Raw genomic sequence first — 12,500 nt, forward strand, 5'->3', positions numbered from 1 at the left:
AACCACCTTCGACTGGAGGAAAGACCTCCCTTCCGCGGGGGTTGTCCCTAAACCGCGGTGCGTGGCGGACGGACACTTCTTAATCCGTCATCATGTGGCCGGGCGCACTCTGGCATATTCAATTGGCGTCCTCAGCAGGCGTGGCGAGTCGCCCCCTGTCAGCCGCTCGATTTGCCGGGCCGGCCATTAGGCCGCACCTCCGCGCTGGGCCCGACACGTGTCAGCTGGATAACCTTTAAACGGATCTGAAGCCTGCGTGGAAGTGACAGCCAGCCCGATGGGGCCTGACGGGAGCCAGAGCCCCACGACACAAGGAGACGCACTGATCCATTCCTATCATACTTCACTCGGCACCCCAAACGTGTGTGGGTTCTTCATAGCAACGGAGAAATCACTGAAGATTACATCCTGTAGCTGCCTCTGATCTAGCACCGCACCTCGTGCCGCAGCCTCCTCTTTTCCCACCCAAGACCAATATGTTAAAGAGGCATCTAGAAATATGTTGCATCTCGGTGAGATCTGTTCTCCTCCTCATCAAAAAGCGATAGGGTAATGATGCATGCAGCACCGTTTACGGCCCATTTACCGAAATACACGCAATCTTTTTTACGTTCTATTTGGCTGTCAACATTACAGTGCAACACTTCCTCTCTTTGCAGAGATTTGTGGATAACACAAATGTTAGTGATGCTATTCTGCAAATGATTGCAATATCACAAACTACTAGTGTACCAGTGGAGACACTGCAGAAGTTCCCATTCATATTGATATTTATCCCCATATCTGTGTTGACTGCAAATACCAACAATTTACTCTCACCGAGTCCGACTAATATCAACGCCTTATAAGGTTTTGATAACTCGTAGATACGGCATGGATGCAACTAAAATGTCCAGATTTGCAAGTGTGGATTTATGAAAGTCGTTAGCGTCAATCAATATAATTAAAGAATAATCACTAAATTGCAATGATTGTGCAATAATGATAAGCTGCAACTCTGTTAATCAGTGTGAAATTAAATCAGAAATTCACTTGATCTTTAACTGTTCTCAAAGTAGACTTGTTGAATTTTTACGCAAATGTATGGAGGCCCTTAATGGTGGGATTGGTGCCATATTTCTCTGCACACTTCTTGGTTGCTCTCTTGTGGAACTCACGTGGGATCAAGGGGTAGAGGTAAGGTTTAACACTTTTATTAAGAAACACACAGACGACACAAGCACGAGACAAAACAACACACAGCAGACAAGACAGGCTGTTTGTTTTGGCAGAAACAGACGGAGCACCGACACAGACAACAGACACCAGGCACAGACACAAACACCAGACGCCTCAGAAGGAGGAGCTGCCATGGGGAACAGCGGTAGAGTGGCTCCACTACTGTCGCCCCGAACACACACACACACACACACACACTATACAAATACTATCAGCCAGCTGGGGTTAGCCTGAGCCTTATGGGTGGAGATAAAGCAGACAAAATGGACGCCAATCATATCCGTGCAGAAGCGGAGGACTGAGGGAGAGGATTATCCAGGTCTGACACGTTCGTTAGTACAGTACAGTCCAGTACAATATGCATGCCACAAATGCCTTCTACTTGGAGCAACAGATAGAATAGAAAAACAGATATACTTTGTGGCAATAAAAGTCTTTTTATGCCATCTGCATTCAAAACAGACATGTATATGCAGAAAGGCTAAAAGAAAGGTGGGTGGGGTTTGGGGTGAGAAGGAACGGGGGAGGGAGGGAGGGGGGAGGGCGGAGGTGGGCGGGGCAACGTTTGGGGGGAGGAGACAAGGAGTCATTCTTTCACACACAACTTTCTTGAGACAGAATGGGCGGGGCCTGCACAAGGCCAAAAAAGGATGATGGCAAGAAAAGATTTTGTTGCCGTTCATTTCCCTATGTTGTATCGAAAATGGGGGGGGGGGGGGGGGGATGTTTCTTTAGAAGCCATATGGCACACACAAAAATTAACACAAAGTCGATGAGGAGGAGAACTTTGAATTTTCCAACCACCAAAAGTTCATGCGGCACAAGATGAGGAGGCAAAAAACGGGAGGAGCGGCTCTATCCTTGCTTGGAGGATGGACGACGGATGATGATGATGATGACACCAAAGAAAAACAACGACAAAAAAAGACACCCCCCCCCCCTCCCTCCCTCCCTCCCTCCACCCACCATAAAGTAAAGAAATCAAAACTCAAATCATAAGCAACCCAACAACTGGGCACAAATGGATGCAGAAGAGAGATGTTCGTATGTGCATCACAGGAGAAGACCAAAGCAAAAACCCAACAGAGGAGAACTCATAACCAAACAAACATCTCATGCAGCTGTTCATACGACAGGAAGCAGGGCCAGGAATGAGGGTATGAATTTCTGTGTCAACATGGTGAAATGCATGTATGGCTGTGTATGACTATGTATGTTGCCACTATATGAGGGGAGGGTACCCGTGTTCTCTTTAGCACTTACAAAACTTCTACAATTACTTTGCACTTTCTACTTTTGAGAATACTTGGGTTTGTGGTTTAAATGGTCTGGAATACGGCGAGAAACCCCTGAGCTGTAAAATTTGTCCATTCCATTTGAATAATCTTTAAGACTTAAGAGAGGCGCAGGCAACGCACGCTCGCAGATAAAGAAGTTGAACATAAATAGTGCGTGGAGAGACGCGGGGGGAAAATTACTTTTTCTTCGCATCAAAAAAGCCATGAATACAAGGATCGCAAAAATGTGGCCACAATTTCCAGGAGACAAATGCCAATTTCAGCGTGATAAGGCTTCAAAGTAAACGAGTTCCTCTCTCACGGATTGAGAAATGCCAAAATTAATATCTGACTCACATCTCCTGAACACCGAGACCTAATTTCCAAGAGAAATAAATAAATTCCTGGTTATTTACGATTAACCTCTGTACTGAAATAAGAGTGTGAAACGGCAATGTTTTATCTGGGTCTCAATTAAAATCTGCGTTTGCCAGGCTTAATATTAGCTATGAAAAGTGGACATGTGTTCCGTACTAAGCCCGGGCGTATTTAGCCAGATTAATGCAGCGTCAATTAGTGTGTTCTCAAGGACAGTGCAGCAGTCAGACTGCTGCTAATGATTTCCAGAGAGCCTAATAAGGGCAGATAGTCTTTCACATACTGAGCCGGTTTCAGCAGAGCTCACAGTCTCCTACTTTACGCCTATGCCATTAGGAGGCAACTAACTGCTTGTGGGCAGAAGTTTGATTGACAGCTGCATATTAAAACGTCTACAGCCGTCCAAACCCAAGTTGTCTCAAAATAACCGTTCTATTTATATCTCTCTTAATTTCAGCTCAGTGTGTTATCTTTCTGACTCCAGTGCTGAAGGGACTAGTATCACTTTGACCTGACGACAAAGTGATGCGTGTGTCTTGAGTGTTTGTGTGTGTGTGTGTGTGTGTGTGTGTGTGTGTGTGTAGAGGGAGGAGGGAGGAGAGACGATGCGCACAGAAATTCGAGGATATCTGTTCTCTATTAGAATGTCTCAGGTAAGGCAAGCCTCCGACGAAGGAAAACAGAGGTACAAACAAGAGAAGAAGAAGAAGAAGAAGGAGGAGGAGGAGGAGGAGGAGAAGCGAGGAAGAGGCTCCGTTGCAGTTAGTCTGCTACATATCACAGTATCTATGCCGAAAGCATCGTTGTTCTCGAAAGAATCTCAAAATGTATCCTCTGTCAAAGGAGACGCACACACACGCACAGCAAGAGGAAATCGACCATGTACAGGACAGATACATTTTGAAGCATCAGTGCGGGCGGCATGGGGCCTATTGATACTAATTTCGTACTTTGTTAAGTAAAGTTTCGCTCTCCAACGAATGCTGAGAGAACAAAATTAGTATCAACGCTTCGCCATGCCTGCGACCAGTGGCCCCATAGCTAAGTGTAACTTGTAGTAGAGATTATAGTATGGGCTATAACGACAGTGTAAGGCTATGTGTGTACTGTCAGAAAACAGTCGTCTCTATCGAGTGTATGCATTTACTTACTTACAGTTTTAGTCAAGACAGCGACTTTCTGCAGAGGTCATGCAAAGGATATGTGAGTTTAATTCTTATGCCTTTCATCCACCTCCAAAGTGCTCAGAGCTCTTTAAACTTTACATGTACACTGAGAAGCGTTCACACTAATGTATGTAATGTTTCTGCTAGTGGGGTACATCTAAGGAGGCTTTTTGAAGTTACACTTGGAGCTCCCATGGGACATGATGCTGAGAGGAGAGGCTCCTCGGTAGCAAATCAAAGAAGGAGAAGGAGGAAATAGACCAGGTTCTGAGCAAGCACAACTCCACACACCCATCCCACCTGCATGTCCGGAGTCGCACTCTTCCAGGTCCTCGTCGTCGCTGGAGCACTCTGCCGACGAGACGATGTCATCCGTGGTCTGCGGGAGGAAAGAGGGACACACACACACACACACACACACACACACACACACACACACACACACACACAGAAACACACACGCGTACACACACAGTCATTCAAACACAGATAAACACACACAAGTGCACAGAGTTATATTTAAGTCACTTTGGGGGTATTTACATAGACTTGCATCATTTCCTGGATACTTACCGTATCAACTCTAACCCTACTCATAACCATAACCATAATAACCATAACCACTACCTGCCTAACCCTAACCATAACCTAAACCTAACCTCAAGTACTGACCCACCCTCCCTTTTTTGGGGGGGTCAAGTTTTCTCAGATTTTCTCCCCAATTGTACTTGGCCGATTTCCCCCTGTTGTCCCGGTCGTTGCTCCACCCCATCTGCCATTCTGGGGAGAGCAGTAGACTAGCACATGCTTCCTCAGATACATGTGCAGTCGGCAGCCAGTTCTTTTCCCCTGAGCGCACGGAGTCTCACTGGCAGGACATAGCGTGTGGCAGGATCACGCTGTTCCCCCAGTTCCACTCCCCCCACAAACAGGCGCCCTGACCGACCAGAGGAGGTGCTAGTGCAGCAACCAGGACTCATACCCCACCCCACCGGCTTCCCACCCGCAGACACGGCCAATTGTGTCTGCAGGAACGTCTGACCAAGCCGGAAGTACCGTTGCCGGGAATTGAACCAGAGTGTCCGTGGTGGTAGGCAAGTGCTTTTACCTATACCCTACCCAGATGCCCCCAAAACCAAATTTTTCCCCAACTAGGGACAAGGTTTTTGCCCCCAATACATTGCAGACACACACACGCACGCACACGCACATGCACACGCACACACATACACACACACACACACACACACACACACACACACACACACACACACACACACACACACACACACACACACACAGAAGAATGCGATGTCAGAAGTAGCGCAGCATAGTGAGTCCCCTCAACTGTAAACTTACACACACACACCCATTCAATTCAAGGATATCTCTATACACACAGACAGCCTGCTCCCCCTGTCCTTCGGCTTTTCATATATCACTTTGAGTCAATCATATCTCAGCGTGTTTATCATTCTTCACTTGATGTGCTTTCCACCTCCGCAGATAATTGTTTTCCTTCACCCTCTGCCTCCTCTGCCTCCTCTGCCTCGCCAGTATTTACCGCCCCTCTCCGCCTGCGTCAGGCCCCCGCCGGAGCCCTCGCAGATCAACGGCGTCCCGGCCTCTGATTTGTGCTGAAGGGGTGGAGGGGAGAGGCAGAGCAGGGCGGGTGGAGGTGGAGTTGATCTAAGCTACACACGTAGACCCACAGCCATGGATTATCTGCACCATCCAGTATCCCACAATTCAGATTGATCCCCTCCTCCACCCTCGACCTACGGAGGACGATGGGGAGGTTGTATTTCAGCGGCGGGCGGTGTGCTGGGCAGCCGGCGTTTATTAGACGGGTTCGGCGGGGCGATAAAATAAGCCCTGTCACCAAAGCGGGTTATGAAATCAGAGCGCTGATTGAGTTTTGCAGTGCTGGCCGAGGGGGCAGGGCCCTCTAAATATCATCCAGTTTGACAGACTAATGAAACGCGTGCTCGCGCTTCTGACGCGGCACTGCCCCCCAGAGGAAGCTTGTCCACTTCTAACGTTATGCATCCACACGCAAACGCACGTGCGCGCAATCACAGTGACGTACAGTACCATACGCACATGTGCGTATCCACGGGTGATTTTTCATTGAATATTCCTAATGTGTCGTATGATTAGGCGTGATTAGGTGTGCTATCTTATTTATCAGTACATTTGATAATGCGTTAATGTGTGTGTGTGTGTGTGTGTGTGTGTGTGTGTGTGTGTGTGTGTGTGTGTGTGTGTGCGTGTGTGTGTGCGTGTGTGTGTGTGTGTGCGTGTGCGCTTGCAAGTGCACATAATGCACCACATTATGTGCTCCAGCATGAGAAAACAAAACAACAAAACAAAAACAAAAATGGGAACGAGAGGGGAGGCTCTAAATTGCTGTAAAATATAGCCCCTTGGTAAATATGAGTTTATTTATTGAAGCCGCATTACGAGCATAAAAGTCGTGCGTATTGCTGAAAGAGGGTTATTGCTTGTTATTATGATAGCAGCAAATGTGGGAGGCAGGGACACACAGAGAGATGAGAAAGCACAGCCACTTCAAAGTCTGTTCCGGCAATTTCAGCTCTCCACCGTCACATCTGTGAAACCGAAAAACCGAAAGCAGTGTCTTTCTCTGGTCCAGAACACAAATATTTTGACGTGCTGACCAGCAGTGACTGGCGGAATCATCTGTGTATATAGGCTATACTTTTTTACATAAAAATCCTGAATGACCTGTCCTTGTAACTACAGATTTCTATTTATTTATTATTATTATTATTATTATTATTATTATTATTATTATTATTATTATAAATAAAAATGGAATCTAACTGTTGCGCAACGGTTGCGCACCTGTCAAAGTGGCAAACCACGCAACCAAAAGGTATTCATTTCACATCCTGCTTCCACAGAATCTCGGCCAATGATATAGAGGACATTGTCCTGGCTTGAGATATTTGAAGCCAGTGCCTGTAAAGCGATCCAGGGCCTGTGGTTACTTGCTACCTGTTTTTTCAATCACAAGCCCAGGAGAAAGGGCTGGGGTAAAAGTGTGCTGTGTGTGTGAAGGGGTGGCAGGCTAATCCCATGTAATAACACTGGTATAGCGTGGCTTTTATCCCCCATACAGCCTCATACATCCCACACATACGCTTTGTAATCTCTGCACTCCCTTTGACTTGGCCCCACACAGAGGCCGAAGCACTGCTGTGCACAGCTAAGTGAAAAGGAGGAGCGGTAGCCTCGCACACATCGTACGTAAAGGTTGCATTAAAACTGCATTCTGCAGAAGTGATATAATCAATGTATTCACTCTCTATTCGAATGGAAATCGTTCTACAGAATCAGAAGAGACCCTCTCATCTCGCCGACTTTGACTCCGCTCTTTTGATGTGTGATGTTTGACATTTTGCAGAATCCACTCGGCGCCCGGCCCCATTCATTTTCATAAAATATGATGTATTTCTACCCGTCACAGCGGTTAAGAGTGAAACGCGCTACTCATAAAGGGCTCAGGGCGCAGCCATTTCTCCGCCTTTGGGCTAATGCAGAAGCAATGAAGTAGTGACACAGCGAGCTCACGGTCCTGCTCGCAGCCGACCGGAGACGTCGATAATAACATATGGCGTGAGGCCGCATGCCGTTAATGCAAAGGGAAGGCATGCGGCGCAAAAAGGCAGAGGCAGAGAGACTGCATGTGTGTGTGTGCAGTGGAGGGAGGCTACGGCGGGGTATAGCATAATGATGCGGTTGGCCAGCGGGACTACAAAAACTGATTTCACAGCTGGGGAAATCCAATTCTCTGTCTAAATCTGTGGGATATATTTTGGCAGCAAAGTGATTCCTTTTTTGGTGCAATTATTCTCCACAAACGGTCTCATCTTCATTTTTAAGAGACTCTCTGGGTGGTGGGATTTACAGGGTTGGCTCGTTGTGTGCGTGGGAGGGCTTTTGTGTGTGTCTGTGTGTGTGTGTGTGTGTGTGTGTGTGTGTGTGTGTGTGTGTGTGTGTGCGTGCGTGCGTGCGTGCATGTGTGTGCCATCATCTCCCTGTGTGAGAAGAGAATGCACTATGATTTTCAGCAGACAAAAACAAACTGGTGGGGCTATATACGCTTCACACCTGATTATCTGATTATCCTCGCCTTCAACTGATGCCCAAATCCCGAACTCTACCGCAAACAAACCCCACGAGCCCGATCGATAGGCAGACTTCATTAACAGCGCGTCTCTAACCTTTGACCCCTTCAGCACCTCGACAACTAGATCACACACGACCAGAGGTCCATGGAGATAGAGACGGCCTCCTTGGGAGACCTCTAAAAAAAAACACACCAGCTTTTACACTCACTCACAACGGATGATGGCATGGACACAAAACAAAATGGAGAATGTGAAAGCTGCTGTGCTGCTGTGGTGTTTCATCAGCACCGCGGCGCTGTGTAGCAGCCAGCAGCTGCTGCCATGCAGAGCTGTTATCAGACAAAAGCTCGCAATTACCGCAGGGAGTGGATGGAGCGCCCGCTATACTGCAGGACACCAGCCAGGCCTGACCTCAGAGGGAGCAAAGAGGGGGCAAGATTAATTAACAACAAACAAAAACTATTTTGATCCTCAGTAGCTGCTGCTAAAATAGAAAAGTTGCTTTACAACTACACATATCATGTTTCTGTCCCCCCCCCTTAGACAGACCAAAGTTGTAGAGCTGTAAGAGAGTACGTTCTCTCTTCTTCTCCAAACTGGCATGGAGGGGGAGGGGGTTGGTGGTACATCACGTTGGTCCGATGTAGAAGCCCCAGAGGTCGATGGGGGGTCGGCCCATCAATGACGGTCGATGCCATCCTCTATCGTGCCAACCCTATATAATGCAACTTGTGTCAGATTGCTTCCACAACAAAGTAGAATCCTCTGTTCAATATTACCAAGCAACAGTTTCACTTTTAACATTTTCAAAGTGTAAGTTGTTGGACGCTTGCTAGTGATTGCTTGTCGCCTCGAATAGCTTTTTCAAAGATCTACAGTGGCATTATGTGAGACAAAGTGGTCACAGGAGCAGGGGTGCATTCACACCTCCTCCTCACACCTGCTTCTAATAATAAAAAAAAAGTCACATTGCAAAGTTTCATTTCCTGTCATTTCCCCACACAAAAGCTGCTCACCAGGCCTCTGTAGCCTTTACTGTTGAACTTAAACATGACATATAATAGTGCAGTGCCAACTGCCAACATCGCTGCCAACAATATGACAAACAGACAAGTCTGCATGCCCACAATAATTATGAGCTAAATTAAAGGCTAAATTAGGAGTTTCATTCCACAGTGCTATACAGTATGTGGCAGAATGTCATTAAACTGAAGTCATCTTTCCAGAATCCATTCTGTTGTCATTTTGTCAACCAATGACTCATGCTAATGAATGAAATGTACCATATTAATTTATTATAATTTTATGCTAACAACCATTTTGTAGGAGTATTTTTTTCTCCTTCTTCAATTGATGGAATAAATCTTTTTGAATGACAAGGATAGCAGCAGGAAACGCTGCTGCATCCCAAAGCAGCATCCAGTTGAGCGTGACTGTGATTGGATCAGTCACATCAAAGCGAGGAGGCCTGTGCGCTCAACACGGGCAAAGACAAACATAACACCACTGTGTCGACCGTTTCCCCCCGGTGTCGGTCCAAGCAGCGCAGAGCCTACAACACAGAGGCATGGCCCGCGGCTTACACACATGAGCGTGAACACGGCCATGTTGCAGACAGGCGAGGAGAATCTAAACACACATGCTTTAAGTACTGTACAGACAACACTACAACACACTCTTATCATAAGCAATGACCTTCATGGGTTTCTCCTACCCTGAGGCTGAGGGAAGCACTGTAGGAAAAAAGTCTTTGGAGAATAGAGACACAGCATCCCAGATCCATACTACCGTACTACCACCATCGCCATCACATCCAATTTGTTTTATTTACAGTGCCAGAGTGGCCAGTGGCTAAAGATGACTTTCTTTGTCCTAAAGGGGGGGACAAAAACAACAACAAATCAATTTTCCTCGAGCACCTCGGACCTGCCGGTCAGTTGCCATGGATATCCAATGTGGTTGTTGTGTTCACAGATCAAAGGGACGACGGCGCAGCAGGAGCAAGGGGAAATCTACCAGGCAGAATTCAAAGCTAGTTCTTATTCCCCGAAGGTGCTCCTTGGTCACCTTGGATACTGTATGTATTGGTTTCGCGTTAAGTAGAAACACATATTACAGTAGGCTGTTTTTCAGACATAAAGAAATGGGCTGGAAGCTGCCTTGAAATCGGAGGTCAGAACTAAGCACCCCCTCCACCACACACACACACACACACACACACACACACACACACACACACACACACACACACACACACACACACACACACACACACTTCCTCTCTCTCTCTCTCGTTTCTTCACTCCGCTCGCCCTCGTCTCAGAAGAAGATAGTCATCTCCACGGCTTGCGTTTCCATTGACGGCTGTCTGATGCGCACGTTATCATGTCCGATCTGGGCTTTGACAAGCCGACAAGAGAGAAGCTTGTATTACAGGGGGAATCAATGGCGCTAGGCCATATCCCTATCAATAGGCTGCCACAACTCTTTTGACTCACACTGCGCCCTCTGTGACAGACGAGATGCTTTATCAGATGTACAGAAATGAGGGTGGAGAGGAACGGAGGTGTGCGGGCGGGGCTGGAAAATGGCGGCGTGGGCTGACGAATGGAAGTGCGACACCGTTCAATATCGCAAAGTTCTAAGCTCGGCTTTGGGCGCGCACGTTTACAAGCACCGTGATGAGGATGCTGAAGAAAGCGTTATGGTTATGGTGTTTTGTCTTCATTAGTAACGCGGGCGATACGGTTGAGGGACACGGACAAACACAGCAGCAGTGGAATTCAAAGGACCGCGGGTCCCACTGTTTGCATTCTCCCCGAGTAGAGTGGATAAATTAGAAGCAAATGAGCTCCAGGATCAACGTGCAGGGCCACAGCCATGCTCTAAGTGATTTACCACATCAAATATTGATATTTCAAATGAGCACACTTGGTGGGCCTTTTTTCTTTCTTTCTTTCTTTCTTTCTTTCTTTTCGCATAGTGGCCTCCTGTAGTCAGCAGATTTCCTTTCCTTCAGGTTTTACTGGGTTGGGAAAAAAAAGAGAGAGAGAGAGAGAGAGAGAGAGAGCGAGAGAGCGAGAGAGAGAAAGTGGCGATGAGAGAATGGAAAACAGTTGGTGAAGAAAACAAAAGCAGCGAGAAGGCATTTAATTTGTTCACCGTCACCCTGGTCGGTGTGGTGCTTCTGGCGGAACGGGTTATACGCCCGAGTATTTCTTCTCTCTCAAGGACCTGCCTCTGTACACAGAACAGCACGGGTTGCTGGCTCACAGCAAACTCTAATTGCCCTGCGGCCATAGGCAGCCACTTTCACACAGGGTCATTCATCTTCCCATGGAAAACGTCTTTGGCCCCGATCCTTAATCACCCCCCTGCCGCAGTGTACAAGGTCGTCAGGGAAGCCCGGTGACAAACGGACTAACACACACACACACACACACACACACACACACACACACACACACACACACACACACACAGACAAAAAAAAAATTACTGAAAGATTGGGTGAGAGAGTTACGTAGGTGAAAGACGGGTTGAGAGAGGATGTGAGGGTGAGAGGAGCAGCGACTCTGTACCTGTTTATATACCATCCTCGAGGTAAAAATGGAATGCCAAATACAAGGTCTGAGTGTGGAGAAAGATGTGGGTTTTATGTTTCCGTTTGTGGTTCTCCCCCTTCAAAAGGAGGAAGTGAGGAGGATCTCATGTGGATGCGGTGAGGAGCTGCGGTGAGCAGCTGCACTGGGAGAGCCATGACCAAAGACCAGTTTGGGAGAAGATGAGAGCATGGGGGAGGAGGGAGGGGAGGAGAGGGGAGGGGAGGAGGGAGGGGAGGGGAGGGGAGGGGAGGGGAGGGGAGAGGAGGGGAGTCAGCCGGACAGGAAAGGAAAGGATTTGACTTCAGGTCGTATTTTCAGCCAATGGAGACGCTTTTCTTTTTCTCTTCTTTTTTTTTGCAAGAACACAGCAACAGTATTCCTGCTGGGAGACATAGAGAGGCATAGACTAGTACAGACTAGTACGTAGTCTCAACATGGGGTTTCAGGGACCACCGGGGGTCCTTTAGACAGTTTTAGGGGGTCCCCAGCAAATTGATTATTGTTAAACATCAGTATTATTACAAGAATTAAGTTAGCACAATTAGAGAATGCAGTCGAAGAATGACTGATGTAGAAGATGTCACTGTTTTGATCATAAGGTCACTGTTATCTCTCTACCTACAATACAGACAGCTACAATCAAAGTCTTTTCAGATTAGGCTCCGAGAGACAGAATCTCATCAGCTGGGGGTCCGCGGG

The 12,500-nt window shown here is 47.3% G+C and overlaps 1 protein-coding gene across 1 annotated transcript in view; it reads right to left on the reverse strand.

Moving 5' to 3' along the window:
- The window catches only part of nrxn3b (neurexin 3b), a gene marked incomplete at both ends in the record, with an annotated part of 373,896 nt that overhangs the window by 8,523 nt on the left and 352,873 nt on the right, over positions 1 to 12,500 (reverse strand). Inside the window, one exon of the mRNA XM_083643677.1 lies at positions 4,327 to 4,418. Coding sequence (XP_083499803.1) covers positions 4,327 to 4,418 — 92 coding nt within the window. The remainder of the gene's footprint in view (positions 1 to 4,326; positions 4,419 to 12,500) is intronic.

Source organism: Poromitra crassiceps, assembly GCF_964638095.1.
Source record: "Poromitra crassiceps genome assembly, chromosome: 9".
Taxonomy (NCBI): domain Eukaryota; kingdom Metazoa; phylum Chordata; class Actinopteri; order Beryciformes; family Melamphaidae; genus Poromitra; species Poromitra crassiceps.